The sequence below is a fragment of the Tenrec ecaudatus genome, chromosome 1 (genome assembly GCF_050624435.1).
Source record: "Tenrec ecaudatus isolate mTenEca1 chromosome 1, mTenEca1.hap1, whole genome shotgun sequence".
NCBI lineage: Eukaryota > Metazoa > Chordata > Mammalia > Afrosoricida > Tenrecidae > Tenrec > Tenrec ecaudatus.
This window is the reverse complement of record NC_134530.1, coordinates 31,573,745-31,592,737: the sequence shown is the minus strand read 5'-3', so window position 1 is coordinate 31,592,737 and position 18,993 is coordinate 31,573,745. Positions and strand designations below refer to the sequence as shown.

Sequence of the window (18,993 nt, the reverse complement as noted above, 5' to 3'; positions counted from 1 at the left end):
CCCTCTCCTCGCTAGAGGGTGACTTTGCTCCCCCATTCTCTCATCCGTAGTATGGGAAAGGCACTGTGGACCTTACCACGGCAGTGGGGGCTGGATGGCCTGCGGGGGTCTCAGCAAGTACAGTGTGGCCTGGCAGCTCCCTGGGTCACTTTGAACCGTGCGAGCTGGGGCCCGTGTCCGACCATGGAGGCCCACGAGGTGGGGCCTGTGCCCCTGCTCTTCCTGCTCCCCTCCCAGCAGGGACACCCGGCCTCAGCTACTCACACATGGGCTTGAGCTGCCCAATAAGCTCCTCCTTGGTCCATTTCGCCCACTCCTTCTTGTCGGTGTTGATGGAGCAGAGGATGGGGCCACAGGGCTTGCCGCAGTCCTCGATGGCTGGCACGTTCAGGTAGTGTACCAGCACAATGTCGGGGTTCTGGGGAGAGAGATAGACAGTGTTACCATGAGGCAGCTTGTCCTAGGGCAGGTCCCCCTCCAGTCTTCCAACCCCCTGGGACCAGGCAGAGGCAGGGACTTCGAACACTGGGTTCTCAGGCACAGGACACTTGGAACCAGACCCATCTCTGTGCATCGCAGGAGCCTCTAGGTACTGGGTGCCAGCTACAGCTGCCCCCTCCAGGTGGCAACCATGAGAAAGGACTCCAGAGACCCCAAATGTCCCCTAGGGGCCAAATTGCCCCAGATAAGAACCACCAGCTTACATACAGGTGTGTGCACCTGTCACAAAGGATCAGGTGCACAAAGCCAGACTGAACTTCCAACTCAACACAGCAGAGCGACCGACCTCCAGCAACACACAAGCCTGCTTCCTTCTCCATGCACCTGTTCTCCAAAATGAGGTTCCCTGAAACCCCCAGCATCGGCACCCCTGCTTCCCAAGACAACATGGGGTCCCCAGAGGCCAGGCTGTCCAGTATCTATGTGCTGCCCACCCCTCCATCCCTCAGCCTGTGCTTGTCTCCACCAAGACCTCACCTCTAGGCTTTCCTCCCAAGGCCACCTTGGGAAATCCCACCCCTTGGTGGTTCCTTGACAGCTTAAGGGTGGAGAGGATCCTGGTCTGAAGACCTTGAGGGCAGTTTTGCCCAGAACAGGTCTGCTGAAAGGGGGCTGCCCCTCCCCCTGGTGGCGCAGCGGTGAAGTACTACGTACTGCTAACCGAAAGCCAGTGGTTTGAACCAACTCAGGGGGTCTACTGTAGTTGAAATGATCCCTGAAAGCCAGGCACCCTGGTGGCTTACTAGTTACACACTGGGTTGCTAACCACAAGTCCAGCAGTTTGAAACCAGCAGCCAGCTCCAAGGGAGAAAGACAAAGCTTTCTACTCCCATAAAGAGTCACAGTCTCAGGAACTCAGGTAGAACGTCTGACCTCAGGGTTACTGTGACTCAGCACGGACTCGATGCCGGTGAGAGAGGGTCTCTGGGACAAAGACCTGGTGATCTGCTTCCCTAAGGACTACCCACATCCACTGTGTTGATTCCAACTCCTAGTAACCCTATCCGGGGTTCCTGAGACTGTAAGTCTTTATGGGAGCAGACAGCTGCATCTTTCTTCCGCAGAGGGGCTGCTGAGGATGAACTACCAACCCAGCCATCAGCAGCCTAAGGCAAACCCTATAGGACAATTCATTCTCTTCTGTAACCCATGGGGTCACTGGGTCGAGATGGACTTGGTGGCACCTAACGACAACTTCCCATCAGGTTTCATCCAAAGTGGCCTTTGTCCCTTTCTGCCCACCACCAGCTCTGGCTGCTGGAACCCGCGAGGCCTGGGAGGCGGGCAGCCACTTTGAAACAAAGAGCACGTGGCTTTGCTGTGGCTGCCTTAGAAGGTGGTCTGGCTTGTCTGGCCACACCAGGGGCTGTTGAGGGAGAAGCAATCATGGTTTTTTCTAGATGACACCTGGATAAGCCCGGAAAAGCCTGGCTTAACCCTCCTACCCCATCAGAAGGTTTGGCTTGGCTCACTCGTTTGTCTTGTAGCTTTCTAAGGAAGCATCTGGCAATCTGTCAACACCCTACAGGAGACCGCAGAAAAAGCCCCTCCATCCGGTGGTCTCTGCTCTTTCCTCTTGGTCCTGGACCATATGTCCTGGGGGGGGGGATCAGGGGCCCCCGAGAACCCCAGGCACTGATGAAGCACAGCCCAGTCCTACCGTTTCTCAGTGTGGTTAGAGAAAGAGTTAAAACAACAACAAAAGACTATATGAAGGAATCAATCCATTCATGCATTAAGATTCAAGACGATACCATGACCAGTGCCAAAGAGTAGACTGGCGTAATTTTAAAAGATTTTCAATAAGGGTTGAAACAGAGTTTTTTTTTCCCCCTCCTTGCCGACGCTCAGTTAACCAGGAAATTAAATCAACACGAACAGGAGCCTTCTCGTTAATGGCAGCTTTTCTGGATTTCGGTAATCACGCTCCTTAATAATAATGATAATCCCTGACATCGCCCGGCACTTTATTCTTCTCAAAGCACTTTCCAGCCATTATCTCATTTGGTGCCTGTGCGAGCTGGGGAGACAGGCAGGGCTGGGCAGGGCAGGCGCCCTCGCTGACCACGAGGAGACAGAGCCCTGACAAGTGGGCTGCCCCTGAGCGCTGTGCCTGGCAAGGGATGGGGCCAGGGCAGGACACCAGGCCTGTGACTCTAGGCGCCAGTTCTGCCAAGACACCTGGTGCCCTCACTCTGCTTGGTTGAGTGAGAACCTAACTCATTTCATTTCATCCTCGCCCTCGGCCCCAGAGGCAGGTGGGATGGATAGATTGTCCATGCTCTTGCATGGATGGGGTAGCGGGGGGGCAGGGTGGTGGGAGATGGGGTGATCCTCCAAGACCCAGCCCTGGGACCCTCACAGACCTGTGGGTGGGCCTCCTCAGGGGGAGTTGTGCCTGGGGTAGGAGCCCCTGGTGGCCATGCCAACTGCTGAGGTTCAAAGGGCTGCCAGGCGCAGGCCAGCCTGGGCTCCCTCTGAGCCAGCTCTGCCTCAGGGGGTGTCAGACAGAGAGCTGATGAAAGGGCTACCACTGCCTGCTGGGCATCTGAGCAGGATCAGCCCCGGCTCACTTGGTGGTTTACTAATCCGTGGTGAACAACTTCACATCTCCACCACCTCCAAGGCCCTGGCTGGCATCTGCCTCTCCCCCAACTCCACAGCACCTTCCTATGGAATCTGAGCCTCTTTCCCAATGGGGGACAGGGGTGGGGACCAAGTGAGCTAGGCAGGCACGGGCTTACTTGTGCCTACTGGCTCAGCTGTAGCAAACAGTGCCATGATGCTCACCACAACATGTGAGAAACTGTTCCCTACAGATTACTCAGGAAGCACTCATAAGCCCTTGGGCACCTTGCTTACTGGGTGCTCTGCCCCCTCGGTCCCACCGAGAGCCCAGGGCCTGGGAAAGGCTCTAGGAGGCCACGCAGGGGCAGCTGAACCTAGGCTATCCCTCATCGCCAGAGAAGGCCCCCTGTCCTCCCGAGCAGGCACACACAAGGCTCACCAGGCTAGGAAGCCCTGCCCTTTCCTCAGAACCAGCTACCGTGCTGCTCTGCGAGAACCGGCAATGCCACCCCCTCCAGGGAGCCTTCCTTGATACCTCACCTGACAAGAGCCAGGCTTGTATTTTAAGCCTGCATGTCTACACAGCGATTGTCTCAACCACAGGGAATGGATCTGCAGGCAGGGCCCTTATCCTGCTCACCACAGTGGCCACCACAGCTGGCATATCGCTGTGGTGGGTAGAATCGAATGCACACGGAATGCTCACGGAAAGGTGGAGGTTGGAGTGTGCCCAGTGGGACCTTGGAAGAAAGGCCTGGAAATCCTCTTCTTCAGAAAAACCAGCCACCGACAGCCTGGCAGAGCTAAGCCCCACACCAACACACATCATCACCTCAGAGGGGACCTGACGGCGACCGGTTGACTGGTTAGAATGGAATTAGGTTGACTGGACTGGGGAGCTCCATCCTTGTTCACAGCCGACCTAGGACCCGTGGATGCCTGTCTTTGAGCTTAGGACGGGCAGGGCAGCCCTGCTGAACACAGGTCCCAGGAGGTTAAGGAGCAAGTGGCTTGTAACCTTTTCTGTATCTGAAGCCCTTTTGAGAGTCAGATGAAAGCTGTGGGTGCTGACCTCACGCCACCCCAGGGCACATGGTCCTCCCTCTCAGGAGTTCACAGGTCCAGAGCTCTGGGAGCGCCCCTCACTGGCCACGCCTCTCAATGAAGGAGCCCTTCCAAGGAGCCTCCACCAGGAGGGGAGGGGGCGGGGAGAGGAGGGAGGGGCGACTTGCTCTTCTTGGGCCTTGAACACAATTGGCAGAAGGCGCTGGGCCCCTGAGGGGTCAAAGAGGTTTGGGATTAGAGGTAGGGGAATCGTGAGGCTTCATGGGCGGTGACTTTAACACACATCCCATCCTGGGGCCGAGGGTTCCTGCCGCTGAAACTCAGAGCTGAATGTGAAATAACGACTTCTTGGCTTGGGGCTGAGTTTAAGACACAGCATGATGGAGGTATTTTTGGAAATTTGGGGCACACATCCCTTCCTGGCAATGTTGCAGCCTTATTCATTAGTTGTCCATTTTATTGGGTGTTTTTTGGCAGAAAAAAATATTTGCCTTGGGGTTATAATGTCTCAGTCTCATGGCATGTGCAGAACAGCGTCCCGGGCTTTACCGTGCACCACCTTGCCAACAGTGAGAGAGTTCGAGCTCAGACACCTGGCAGGTGGGGTGGGCGCTACACCATGGCTGAGGCCCACCCACCAAGTGTAGCCTGCTGGCCTGGTGTCAGCCTGATGTTTCTCTGGGGTTTGCCTCCTAAGTTGGGGGCACAGGACACCAGAACGTGGCAAAAGGCTACTTCCTGATGACATTTCCAGGAAGAAGTCAGGTGCTGCTGTCCCCCCATAAAAGAACAGGACTTTTGATGCTGAACCCTTGGCCTCTGGAGCTAAAGAACCAGGCAAGGGAGCACAATAAAGCAGTATGTGGCTGCTGGGGGGAGGGCCAAGGTTAGGAAAAAGTCGCATTACGTTCCTGAGTCTTCCGTAAAGAACCATCATTGTTGTTGGGTGCTGTTGAGACGGATCCAATTCATAGCAGCCTTATGTACAACAGAAAGCGACCCTGTCCAGTCCGGGGCCATCCTCACCACCCATTGCTGCGGCCACGGTCTCAATCCATCATGCTGAGGGTCTTCGTCTGTTTCATTGATGCTGCACCTTAGCAAGCGCGATGCCTTTCTCCATACTGGTCCCTCCTGACAACATGTCTGTGTATGAGTCTCACCCTCCTCACGGCCAAGGAGCAGTCTGACTGTACTTCTTCCAGGACAGGTTTGTTCCTTCTGGCAGGACACAGTGGACTCAATATTCTTCGCCATGGGCTGGGTGATCCCATCCCTCCCTCTTGGGCCTCGAGGTCCTCATCTGTAAAGGGAAGCGGTGCTTGCCCCTCAATCCCCAGGACCACTGTGGGGAGTCATGCTTAAGTCAGGTGCGGTTGAGTCAGCTCAGGCCCCTGGTACCCGAGGCTGGTGAGGTCCCTGTGGACTTCCCTGCTTTGGGGTCTGAGGGAAAGGTGGTGGGAAATGAGCAACTAGCACATGAGTGGGTGGGAGGGATAAAGGGGGAACTGCCCAGGTCTGATCGAGTTAGCAATGACAGGTGACTGGGGAAATAAAGCTGCCTTGAGCAAGAAAGTGCCCCTCGCCCTGCAGGAGACAGTGATCATGTGGGTACTCAGCAGGGTGGCGGGTAGGAAGCTGGGCCGAGAGCCCGAAGCAGCACCCGGGATCAGGATTAATAGGCAGCAGCCCTTACCACCGCTCTGCAGGTTTATAGGCTCGCAAGCCTGGGAGGAGCTCCCTTGCAGCCTAGGGCTGTAGCCGGGGGCCCATGCTGGCCTGGGGTCCCCTCTGATGGGCTGAAGTAAGCCTGTGGCTGCAGGCATCCCTCTCAGAGCTCCAGTCAGCGAGCTCTGGGCTGGGGCAGGATAGCACTGGAAGGCTGGACCTGGGGGAGGAGGAGGATGGGGTAGAAAAAGAAAGGAGGGGGTGGGGGTGGAGACACGGACCATGAGCGGTGAGCAGAGATGCATGGGGTGTGGGGCATGACCCATGAACTGGGCCTACTGCCTGACCCAAGTGGGCAGCAGCGTGGGTCACGCAGGGTACCAAACTCTCCCCGGTCCTGGAGAGCTCAGGCCCCCAGCCTAGAGCGAGATCCCCGAGGCCCTGGTGGCTCTGCCTGGGCAGCCACGGATTCCCTGTATGAGTCTAAGTTCCGGGCCCTCCGAACAAGGACGTGCCATGCTGGCCTTCCTCCTGTTGGAAGGCAGGGCGAACCAGGGCCGTATGCCACACAACCCGAGGTCCCCCACACAGCCACAGACTTCTTTTTGAGAATGTACGGCCAACATGCGCTGGCGCTGGGGGGCAGGCAACGTTGCGCATTTGCAGGGGAACGCTGAGCCCTGAAGTTCCAGTCTGCCAGAGCCCACTGCAGGCTTTGGGTAACAAGCCCTAGAATCATCTGCGAGTGTAGCAGCCAGCTCTTCCCAAGACTCCCGCCCAAGGGGACTCAAGTGACCTAGAGCAAGCAGAACAGGAGACACCTCACTCCTCCCCTTGGCCATTTCCAGGGTCAACACCAGGACTTCCTGCGGCCCGGTGACAGGGAGGGGGATTGTCCCCACCCGGCACCCCTTTCTGTGGAGTAAGCAGGACAGCGGCAGAAGAAGTGGTTAAAAATGCAGAAAGCTGTTGGTTTTGATAAAGAAAAATGCAGCTGCAACATCTGTTTGACTCTTGTTTGCAGCTTCATCAGCGCTAAGTGGTCGATAAATCAGGGTGGCGTGGCGCTCCCTTCCTCGTGGGCGCCATCATTAATCTCGTGCCAGTTCTCATGAAAAATGAAGGCGCGGGGCTGCGTGTGCGCGAGCGAGCAGGTACACGTTACCCAGAGAGCCAGGCTAGCACGTCAGGAGAGTACACGGGCCGGCAACTTGCTGCTGCGGGCAGGGGAGCCCCCACTGGGGAGGAGGGGAGCGGTGGGCGTGGTTCTAACCACGAGCCGGTTTGATGATTGCTTTTGTCACGTGTGTGCCCCACTTATGCAGATGCCGCCGGAGGCCCGCAGTCCAATCAACAGAGGCAGTGCAGTCCCTGTACCTGGCACTTGGTGCAGCAGGAACGAGTGCTGGCCGAGTGGGGTGGGCTACATGGGGAGGGGGACTACATGTTGACATGTTGACTGCAGGCAGCTCAGGCCTGGGGAGCCACTCCCTGAAAGACAGAGAAAAGGCCCCACTGCCCTGGACAGATGGACACCTGTCTGCTCTGGGTAAAGGTAGGAGGTGGGGGCCTTGGGTTTTACCTATCTACCCACCTGCCCTGGTCTCCCACTTAGGGCTCCCAGCTGGCAGGGGGAGGGCAAGTCAAGGGCCCTCGGATGGGAGGGAACGAGCTCCGCTCTCTGAGAAGGGCAGCGTACCCACTGCTCGGTCTCTCTCTTCTGTGCTGCGGTAGGAAGGGGTGCCCGGGGCTCTCTGGAGTCGCCACATCTGGATCTTCCCGGTGGATGCCCCCAGCACTTGGCCCCCAGAGGTGCCTCTGTGCCAGAAACGAGAGCCAGCTGTGTGCTTGCCCCACGTTCCAGCATCACTCCGGCCACCGTGGGTCCTGGGCCATTGCCACCTCTGCGCACAGGAAGGAAAGCGCTCCTGGGATTAAGGGATCAGAGGGAGGCTGGCCTGCACCCAGAGCTTGCACCTGACTTCTGCTTCTCTCCTCTGAGCTGGAGGAATCTGGGCGCCAGGGGAGCAGGTTGGTCATCTGGGGGGAGGAGTGAGTAGGGCAGGGATGCGCCGCCGGACTGACTCTGGTTCTAGGCACTGACGCCTCTGACTGCATTTCAAGGCCCCTCAGTGGTCAGGACACCTCGGGGGCCGGTAAGCCCTGATCATCTGCAGGGTCTAGTAGGGACAACCCAGTGAGGCACATGACCCAGGGCAGAGCATCTGCTCTGTGGGAAAAGGCGACTCTCGGAAGGTGGCAGCGGGGGCAAGCTAGAAGCGAAAATGGAGCGAGTAGGCAAAGAAGGAGGGGGTTCCTGTGTCCCCAGAAACTGGCAGGATCAGCTGTCTCCAGCGTGCTTCTGGAAGCAGGGCCTCACATCCAGTGCTGGTTGGGTTCAGCCCCACCCAGCCCCCCGCTCCAGTTCAGCTTGGCAGGGGACACAGAACCCCCTGAAACCTTTCTGGGGTCAGCAGGCATGTTCCAGGTGATCCCCAGTAAGGGGCGAGGCGGTGCCTGAATGGGCCTTCCTTCCCCACTCCAAGCAGGGGCCAAGGTGAGCAGCCCTGGGGAGCCCTGTGACCCTCCAATGGCTGCCCTTCTTCCATGAGCACCAGCTTCAAGGGATTCTGGGGCCAGCAGCCCTTCCCTGCTTCGGAGGGCGGCTGGGAGATTTAATTAGTTAATGTGGGTAAAGTGGTCTGAAGATGAAAAACCCTGGGTAATTGCTGAGTGCTGCTGCTGCCGCTGTTATTACACGGCTACCAGCATTTTCCAGTCTCGGGGATGCAGTTAAGCCATTTCTATACAACGCGAGGTTCCAGCAACCACATCAGCCTGCCCCCTTAGCCCTCAGACAACTTAGGGGGGAAAATGCCAATAGGGAAAAGCACGCTGAGGAGTCGGCCCCAGGCCAGCTCCTGGACCCCTGGGGTCGTGTGTCAAGGACGGAGTGCAGGATAATTTACCGCCCCCCTTGGTCATTACGATGCGCGTGCTTGCCAAGAGCCAGAAGATCCAATTTGCTCAGACTTTCCAGGTGCTTCTGGAAAGTTCTACCCAGTCGTTCCTGGGAGGTCCAGGATGGACGCAGCTGGGGGAGAGCATTTCATTATGGCTGAGAGCCAGCTGGCTGATAGTACGGTGGCCTAGGATGTGGGGGCACATTTCTGGACGAACAGATGTCAAGAGCCAGAGCCGCCGTGGCTGGCGGCGAGGACTTTGTAATTTGAAATCGTTTTCAACCTTCCACAGAGCGAAACACCCAGTACCATTCCAGGGTTGGAGAGGAGTGACAGAGTGGGAGGTCTCAGGAGATTCTGGTCAAGGGGCTCCCAGGGGGCTCCCAGTGACGGTGGAGTGGGAGGTGAGGGGCTACCTGCTGCCTCTGAGTGCTTACGAGAGGACTAAGTCGGGCCAGCAGCGCCTGTCATTTCGACTGGAGTGGACGGACACATCTTTTTCCTGCTGAGTGGATGGTGCTTAACCGCTGGGCCACCAGGACTCTGGTTGGGGCCTGGGAGGAATCAGGAAAACATATCGCCCCTGGAGGCAGATGGGTCTCAGCCCAAGGATGGCCCCTGGGGTCCACGGAAGCCATGGGCCCAAAACTGTTGCTGGGGCCAGAAAAGGCTGCTCCAAGAGGTGTGTGACCCGGACCAGCTGGCCACCCCGAAGGCTCTCGGGGTGTTGAAACCTTCATCTGGAGTAGTGAGGACGGGAGGGGTGGGCACCTCAAAATAAGAGAACACAGTTTTGTGGCCAGAAACAGCAAGCTTGGGCAGACATGGGATTGGAGTCTTGTAGGTCAGAAAGGGGAGAAGAAGGTGAACACTCCAAGCCCTGGAGTTCTGAGAGGCGGTTTGAACACAAGCCTCCTCAACACAGCAGGCAGCAGACGTTGGAAACTCATTATCCCAAGGGAAACATGGGCTGAAAGACAGGAATAGATTTTTCAATGGGAGGCGTGAGCCCCTGGCTGATCCTGAAGGAGACCAGGACTTGGGAGACACTTCCCCCCAGACCTACCTCCAAGAGGCACTGTGGCTGTGGGAGCTGCTGCCAGGGCTGCATGCAGGTGGGAGGTGCCAGCTGGGCACTCGGCGTCTGCCCCTTGCTTCTAGCATGCCGGGAGCTTGCCAGAGACACAGGCACCGTTGGCCTTGCACTTGGCAGAGTCAGGGCTTGGCGGAGAGCATTGGTTCATCCCCAGGACTGCTCTCACCTTGAACTAATTTATGACTTATTAGAAGTTGCTGCAAAAGTCATTCCAACCAGTCCTGGGAGAAGAAACTGTGGCCTTTCCCTGTGAAACAGAGAACTCCTGGCAGGCAGGGTCACGCTCAGGACTATAGTGCCAGCCCCCAAAAGACAGAAGGAGAGCAACAGGGGCGTTGGCCCAGGATCCTTGATCTTCAGATCCCCTGACCCCTCCCAGAGCCACCCAACTTCCTGTTCCTCTCGGGTCATGTTCCCTCAAAGTATCCTAGGCCAGCCCTCTCTCCACCACTCAGCTCAGGCCCTCCTCGGGTTACATCAACAGAAGCAACGGCCACTAAGCTTATCACCACTCTGTCTCTGATTAAGGAGTGCCGGCATCCATTCAGGTGGGGATGTGGAGGGGGGGGGGCAATGGTGGTTCAGGGGTGGAGTTTTTGCCTTCCAGGTGGGATACCTGGTTTCAATTCCTGGCCCATGCACTTCGTGTGTAGCCACCACCTCTGTCGCTCAGCAGAGGTGTGTGTGCTACAAGGATGCTGCATAGCCTTCAGTGGTGCCTCTACACTAAGGTGGGCTAGGAAGAAAGCTTGGCGATCTTCCAAAAACCAGGCAATGAAACCCCCGTGGATCACAACGACCTGTTTGCAACTGGTCATGGGGCATGAACGGCGCAGGACCAGGCAGCATTTCATGGTGTCATGCGTGGGGCTGTCATGAGTTTGGGGTCGACATGACATCAGTTACAGCCAGCATTGGTGTACTCCCTTCGGCACTTGGCCCACATGACCTCCTTCTCCAAAGCTCCAAAGAGCCCTGCCTGGAGTGTTGACTTGGTCATGTCCTCCTGGAAGGCTGGAAGCCAAGCGTTCTCCTCTCCCCATCTCACTCCTTTCAAGGATGCGTGCCCTACTCCTGTTCCCAGGGCGCTCTGGTCACACAGAACCATGCCCCATCATGGAGCCAGTCAGCCCCATCGGATGACAATGGACCGGACAGGCATTGAGGCATCCCTAGAGTGATGAACCTGCTCTGCAGTTTATCCTGCCCATCTGCTCTGGGAGGAACTGGCATGGACAACCATCGCCATGGCCGATGTGCCTCCTTTGATGGAGAGATGCCACATGATCTGCCCCAGGCAGAGCTGGACATGACTGTATTCAGGGTGTATTCTTTTTGATTAGAGCATCTGAAGTCTCTATAGGGAACCAATCACCTTTCCTCATTCAGCCCAGGGTGGAGCATGTGATTTGGGTTGGCCAATTGGAGCACTGTCTTCCCTGACTCATGGTGATACAGTTAGCGATAGATCCCAGACAGGATGAATGGCTGGAGCCTCCGGGAGGGTAGGATGTTCTTTTCTGTTGGACTTGAACCTGGAAGATATCTCTGGCCAGGACATGGAGTTCAAGAAGGAAGCTGAGAAGTATTCGAGTCTTGATGTCATTGCTTGAATTCTTGGATCCAGCCAGCCTCAGCAATTTGCGGCCCCAATTCCTTCTTCTCCTGATGTCAGTTGGAGTTGAATTTTTCGGTGATCAACCAAGAGTGTTAACTCCTCCCAGATCAGAAGCCTTTGTTTTTCCCAAGTCAGTACTCTTTCCGCTCTACCATTTGCATGATTTTTCGTTTCAAGAACAATAACCGCTATGATTACCGAGAGCGACCGCTTATTTAGCATCCATATGTGCCAAGTGCTTGGTGCTAACTTCTCTACAGATCTCAGCTCGTTTAGTCCTCTCAATAATCCCCTGGCCCAAACCAGCATGGGGCTAATTCTGTCCCACTTTATACAAAAGGAATTTGAAGCCTAAAGAAAGAAGTATCTGAGTCCCACCCTGAACCCAGGTCTGTCTGACGCTAAAGGTGACAGAGAGACAGTGCCCCAGAGGGGTGCTCTGGAGCTGCCTCCCCAGGCTCGAGTTCAGGTTCGGCTACTTTTCCAGCTGTGGGGCCTTGGGCCATCTTCTCTACGACCCAGCTCTCTTCACCTCAAAATAGGGAGAACTCCAGTTCCTATCTTCTGAGGTTGTGGTGAAGATCCCAGGTGAGAAACCTTTTGAGCTGTGCCTGCCAGGTTAAAAATGGCAGCTATCATGAAGACCAGACTCTCAAGCCAATGTTTGCCTTCTTCCACCATATGGCCACCGACCACGCGTCCCTAAGATCTCAGAGAACTTACCTGTGGAAGGAAACAAATGGACCCAGACCTTGCTTAGTTGAGGCTATGTAGCTGCTTCAGACAGGGCTCGAGCTAGACAGAGTCGAGAGGAAGCTCTTCAGGCCTCTGAGCAGCATTGCGATCACTGATGGAAGAAGCTCAAGCCACGGGCGAGATTTTTGACATCAGCCATTCGCTTCCAACCATGCAAGCAAGACCGGGGAGACAAGACAATGCGTGACTCTCCTCCGGGTCTGGAACGACTCCAAGGTCTGCTTCCCATGGAAAACATTCTGTAGTGCAATCCGGCGTTTCATTCTGAGCTTCCACACATTCAGAGAGATGTCCACATCCAACCCCACTTTCCACCCCACATGGTCCGAGTGTGTGCCGTTCTGCTGGGTCACGATGAGCACTCTGGTCCCCATCTAGGTGACACGACTAGAGGTCAATAGACTTTAAATTGTGGGCGACAAAAAGCCCAAGGAACCTGCAAATCATGGACCTCCTGAACGCTTCCCCTACTTGTCTGGGAACAGAGCTGGTAGAAGAAGGAGAGAGTTAGGGATTACCCTTCTCTATGTTTTAGTTGAGAAGACTTGAGACATGAGAGGGTGTGTGTGAGTGACTTCATCAGCTCGGGGAGAATGAGCTCAGGGTGTCATTCTAGACCCTTGCCCTCGGCTGCCTTTCTTCTTGGTGGTGGGAGCCCCCTGGAAGTACAGGATTGCTGTTTGCTTGCTGTCTGGCTTCCCGGGTGCTGCTGTCACAGAAAGCCACGAGTGGGTGGCCTTACAGACCAGGATCGGATTTTCTCCCCGTTCGGGAGACAAGAAGTCCAAACCCAAGGGCTCTACACCCACACGCACTGCTGTCCAGTCGGTTCCGGCCCACGGCGGCTCTATAGGACAGGGGAGAACTTCCCCAGAGGGTTTCCGAGACTGTAAGCCTTTGCAGGAGTAGCAAGTCTCATTTTTCTGGCTGGTGGTTTCAAACTGCTGACCTTTTGGTTATCAGCCCAGTGTGTCACCACTGTGCCACCAGAGCAAAGCCAACTCACTGCCATTTAGTCAACGGCAGCTCTGAGCTCCTCATATGCAGGGGCAGAGCTTCTTAAACTCAGGGTCGATATAGGATGGATATAGGGCCGAGGAACTGAATGTGGGGGTAGCAGCAAATCGGACAACAGTACAAGGCTTCTGAATGTGCAACAACCAAAATGTGGCTCAGAGTCAAACCTGTCGTGAATCTGAGGTGCTTCTGGCAGCACTTGCCTGGGCTGCACCTGCGATCCTGTAGCTTTGGTTCCGAACTCGTGACACGCGCCTACAGCCCCCCCCCCCACCAAATAGCACCAATTAGATGTTGTGCTTCGTCATAATACAATCAAAATCTCTAACGTCATTAACACTGAATTTGATTGGTATACTTATTTGATCTACCTACATATCTGTAGTTACAGGACCTCATATGGGTCATGGACCACAGTTTCAGAAGCTCCACCCAGCCCTTTGTCTGTCTCAGTGTCTGTAGCCCAAGTGAGATTCCAGCCATTGTTTCAGAGCAGTGGTTCTCAACCTGCGGGTTGTGACCCTTTTGCGGGTTGAACGACCCTTTTACAGGGGTCGCCCAACACCATATTTCCGATGGTCTTAGGAACCGAGACACCGCTCCAGGCGGGTCCGCCCACATGCAGATGCGCCCACATATGGGGTCACCACTGCATGAGGAACTGTATGGAAGGGTCGTGGCTTTAGGAAGCTTGAGCACTGCTGTTTTAGAGGGAATCATGATTAAATTGAACCTCAGTTCCTCGGAGAGCCTGACCTGCGCTTCTCTCTTCAGTTCCACTTTCCCCGCAAAGTCACTGAGGCCACCTTGACCAGGGGTTAGGGTGCCAACACACATGTTGGGAGGGACACCGTCCAATCCATTGCACTTGTTTGGAAAGGGAACGTCTGGCCCAGTCCAGCTGGGAACTGTTTGTCGATGGCGCCCAGAGCTAGGCTGGCTTCCTGGCCCGAGTCCTCCTCCATGGCCTGGCTGTTCCTAGCTGGAGCTCTGTCCGACTGGTTCAGGCGTCTGCTCTTACTTGGCTCTTTGGAGCTGCTTTTACTGCGCAGCGTCCCCCTGCTGGTGGCAGTTGGGCCCGGGGTGTGGGAATGGATTCTAAGTGGGGGTATCTGTGAGGCTGGGACCTGGCTGCCCTCCCTCTGCCTCTGGGGAGCTCCTGCCCTAAATCCTGTTAAAGATATTACCCCCCAGCTGTCCCTGGACAGCCAGCTGCAGAGGCAGCAAAGGGGGGACCATGCCCATGAAGCTGGGATTTTTATGCTCTGGCAACTGCAACGGCGAGATTCCAGCAATTGTTTTAGAGGGAATCATGATTAAATTGGGCTGTATGTTTTTTTAATGTGTTCCCCAGGTCCTCTTTAATACCTTGGTAGGACAAGATAAAGTGTAATCACTGGAGCAATTGTGGGGCTCAACAGTTTATGTCTTGAAAGAGTGACTGGGGGTTAACAAAGCCACTGCGGGGCAAGGTTTGGATTAGAAAATACAGTTTTCCTTTTTGTTATTTTCTTTTTAAATCCCCCCTTTATCATCCCTCTTGCTCCAGCGGCTCCTGTTGCTTGCTGATAACCTGTAAGCCTCCTCGGGTAACCAGGAACCCTCTGTGCGAACGGCACACACAAATCCTGGGCCGCCTCCTCTCTAGCTGCTGTGGCAGGGCCGCCCCGTTCGTCCCCAGGGCGTGGGGCTCTGCAGGTTCCATCAACCCGGCCCTCAGGCCAGCGGGGCTTGAGCGCCTGCAGAGTAACATCAAACAGGACTCAATGGACCCAGTGCCAAGCAGCTGGGCTGTCTGAGCGCACCCACCCCCACACTTCCCAGTGTCTCCTTCTCCTGGCAGCTGCCAAGGACATTAGGGGACAGGAGGTTGGGGCACACAGAGAGTAGATCATAGCTCACCCCTTGCCAGGACAGTGTGGCCTGGACACCTGGGCTTCCAGAAGCTTCCTCTGGGCAGCCTCAGTGTCGTGCTGGGAGGCTGTGACTCATTCCAGCCAATGGGGCAGAGCTGAGCTGCAGTGCTGGGCAAGTTTAGATGTGACCTGGCCACATGGCCATGGCTCTTGGAGAAGAAATTGGAGCTCAAGACGACAGTTCCCGGTTGCTGCAGAATCATTTCCAACTCACAGTGACCCTGCGTGTGTCAGAGCAGCATGGCGGGCTTTCATGGGCTCGGACCCTTTGGAGATAGATCACAGGCCCTTCATATGAGGCACTTTTTGGCAAGTAGTTGAGCAGGTTAATCTTTTCGGCCACCCAATGAGTTCAACTCTAAGGGCCTGCTACTGTCAGAGTTAAAAGGGACAGAGTGGGAAAGGGCAAGGCCTTTGCTCTGTCTTGAGTGCCCTTGTCCCAGACTGGCCCTATTGCTTTCCCCATGCCCTCTGGCACCAGCCTCCTCATTGTCTCTTTGTGTGAAGCTGACATCTCCCTTTGGACTTGCCCGAAGATCTTCCTCAGTCACAGGTGTCATTGTCTTGCTAACTGTCAATGGCTCCTCATGCAACCCCACTCCTGGTACCAAAGGCCTCCAGTGGTGGGCCCATCCACACCTCAAGTACGCCCTTGTCACACCTTCTTGGCAAGTTCACCTCCACCTATTTGCCACTCATCAACTCCTATGCCCATTATCCTTGAAACTTTCTCGAATCCTCCCATCCAAGGGCAATTGGTTCTCCTTGGAATGCCTCCACAAGCTCCTCAGACCTGTGTCATTGGTCATGTCCTGCCCTTTCCCCTGATCTCTGAGTTTGAGTCTGCACCCCTTCCTCTGGACCCTGGCTTCCTGAGAGCAGACTCCATGTCAGATATCTCCAGTATCAAAAATCCACACCCATTTCCATCGACTCAATTCCTACTCATCTCGACCCTCTGTAGCAGCAGGTCTCAACCTGTGGGTTGAGACCCCTTTAGGGGTTGAAAGGCCCTTTCACAGGGGCCGACCGATTCATAAGAGTGGCAAAATGACAGCGATGAAGTAGCCACGAGAATAATTTTGACTGGGGGGGGGGGGTCACCACCGCATGAGGGACTGTATGGAAGGTCTCGGCGCTGGGAAGGTAGAGAACTGCTGCTGGTGTCTGAGGCTGAACATCTTTTCAGAAGCACACAGTCCCAGCTGTCTCCCCAGGATGGCTGGCGGGTTTGGACCTGGTGGTTAGCAGTTGACAGCCTGGCAGCAGGTGGTCAAAGAGTGTTGGCGGATTCACTGGCTGGCTGGCTACATCCTGGAGCAGTGATGAATTGGCGTGGTGATTCTTTGACCCGTGGGTGGGAGGATTACTGTTTGGGGGAGAGCACGTGGTGGGTGCTCGGTGGTGCCTGATGGTGCCTGCCCCAGAGGGGAGCAAGGACGCTTGGAATCTGGAGCGCTTACCCTCCCCATCGAGCCCTCCCTCTCTGCCCTCATTGTGATGGGGGTCGGGGTGTGTGCATGGAGCTGCGAGGGCCTTTCTGGGCTTCACCACTGAGATAATTTGAGTCCCCACTGGGCCCAATGTCACCTCTATTTATTCCCATAAGGGAGCAGCAGACATGCCAGGATGACTTCTTCTGATCACTCACACACCAAACTCCACTCGCCATCTGGGCCCTACATATATTGCCCTGACCCATGGCAGACTGCTCTCCTCCCTGCTAGGGTCAGACAGATGTCCAGAAATCCTCAGCTACAGAGCGGGGGTCACTGTGACCCACTGGCCAACACCTGTGTGGAGACGACCGAGCCACCACCTCTGCACCTCCCGCCCTAGGCTGTGAGATACACAGCTCTGCCGTTCATTTCTAAGTCTCCACAGCTGTCTGCAAGCTGAGCAGACAGACGTTGGGCCGAGGGCCTTGGCACCCACCCAGGGTACCTGGGATATCCTTGTTTGCAAAGAATGTGTTTGTTGAGTGTGCAGAAATCCGCACATCGCTATGCAAACCTGAGTTTGAATTTTGCTCACAATGTTCTGCTCTGTCTCTGGGACAGAGTCCCTTTAGAAAGGCACTTGCTGGCATTCGCACACCACTGTTGCTATGGAATTGTCCAGATAAGTTAGCTACCCAGGGATGGCAATTAATTCTGGTAGTTGCAGGTAAATTGAGCCAGCAGCTTCTTTCGGAGAAAACAGATGGGAAAGGGAAAGCTAAACAGCAGACACTGAAAAGGCACTTCTTTCTGATGGAGGGTTTTCGGTTTGCTGAAGCGAGATGTCTTTCTGAGCTGTTTCTTTATGCGTCTCCGCTGCCTGAGAGAGGGGGTGCGAGGGCTTGGAGCTGAAAAGAGGACAAGGCTCCCCAGCTCTTAACTGGAGAGGAGAGGGGGTTGCAGCTCACTGCGCACCAGCTGGATGCCCGTGGGCAGGACGGTGGCCTCTTAGAGGAATAGCTTCCTCACCTACAAAGTGGGGCCAGCTGCCTCCAGAGGCTGGATCTCGACAAAGGCAGAGGAAGGAGCAGCGATACATTTGAATGACGGTGTTGGTGGAGAGTACGGAGTCTGTGTCGAGTTAGAAGAAACACAGCCAGAATGCTCCTTTGGCGCAGAATGGACCTGTCAGAATGGACCAGTTGCTAGGAAAGGACATCATGACTGGCAAAGTTGGGGCCAATGAAAGCCAGGGAAGCCCATTGACTCCGTAGGCACTACGAGGGACTCGAACATGGCACGTTTGTGAAGGTGGTGAAGGACCAGGCAGCATTCAGCTTTTGTGGTACATGGCATGACCATGGGCAGAGCAGACTCGAAGGCAATGGTCTTATTCACTTCATAGGTTGTCCGTCCATCCATCCATCCATCCATCCATCCATCCATCCATCCATCCATCCATCCAACAGCTCTCTATAAAGAACTAAGACAGTCTAGATACAGGGTCTACAGTGATCAAGACGAAATCCCTAGCCGCAAAGAGTACAGAAGTGACATTGGGAAGGTTTAAATAAATAAGAAGGTGATCTCAAGTAATGCCAGGTTTTAGCAGCATAAAAAAGGGAGGGACGGGAGGTTGAGCTTGAGGATGGGGGAGACGCTTGGGACCACCTCTGTGGATCTGGGTCCAAAGTGATGAGAAAAAGGTGGGGGCACTCAGGAGAACAGCCGTGAGAAGAAGTCAGTGAATTCACCTCCAGAATGGACCGCTGACGCTGGACTGGGAAGGGCCACTCTCCACAAGAGACCCTCCTCCACATTGTGATGGCGGATCATCTGGAAAGGCTGAGACTACCAGCTTTGCAAGGCTCAGTTGAGATGAAATCTAGGATTTTTATTCATTAAAGAGAGTTACCCAATTTTGATGTGTTTAAGACTTGTTTGAAAAGAACAATCTGTTTCGTCAGTTATTTGTTGATTGAGGGAATAAATGAAGGGCTATAATTAAGTCAACCATTTTCAAGAGTGGGTACTAATCTTGGACTTAAAGGAATCGACTCTATGGCAGTGAGTTTTGGTTTTTGGAGAAGAGTGCATCAGCCTGATTTCTTGCTTGTACCCCAATGAGGGGAGGAACATGGACATGGTGTCAGTCTTGGTTCAAATTCCACCTGGGCCACTTTAAAAGATGTGTGATTTTAGGTAGGTAAGTTACCCAAGCCCCTCAACCTAGACTCCCTCACCTGCAGGGTGGAGCCATCCTGGTTACAAGGTAAGGCCATCGTGATGATTGAACAAGATCGTCACGGAGGGAACCCAACCCAGTGCCCAACTAGCAGTAGCCACTCCGTCATTGATGGATGAATGAACAGGCACTTCAAAACCA

The 18,993-nt window shown here is 55.1% G+C and overlaps 1 protein-coding gene across 1 annotated transcript in view; it reads right to left on the bottom strand.

Annotated features, from left to right (window-relative positions):
- The window catches only part of CAMTA1 (calmodulin binding transcription activator 1), a 1,074,576-nt gene that overhangs the window by 113,900 nt on the left and 941,683 nt on the right, over nt 1-18,993 (bottom strand). The window contains exon 7 of the mRNA XM_075550584.1: nt 265-418. Coding sequence (XP_075406699.1) covers nt 265-418 — 154 coding nt within the window. The remainder of the gene's footprint in view (nt 1-264; nt 419-18,993) is intronic.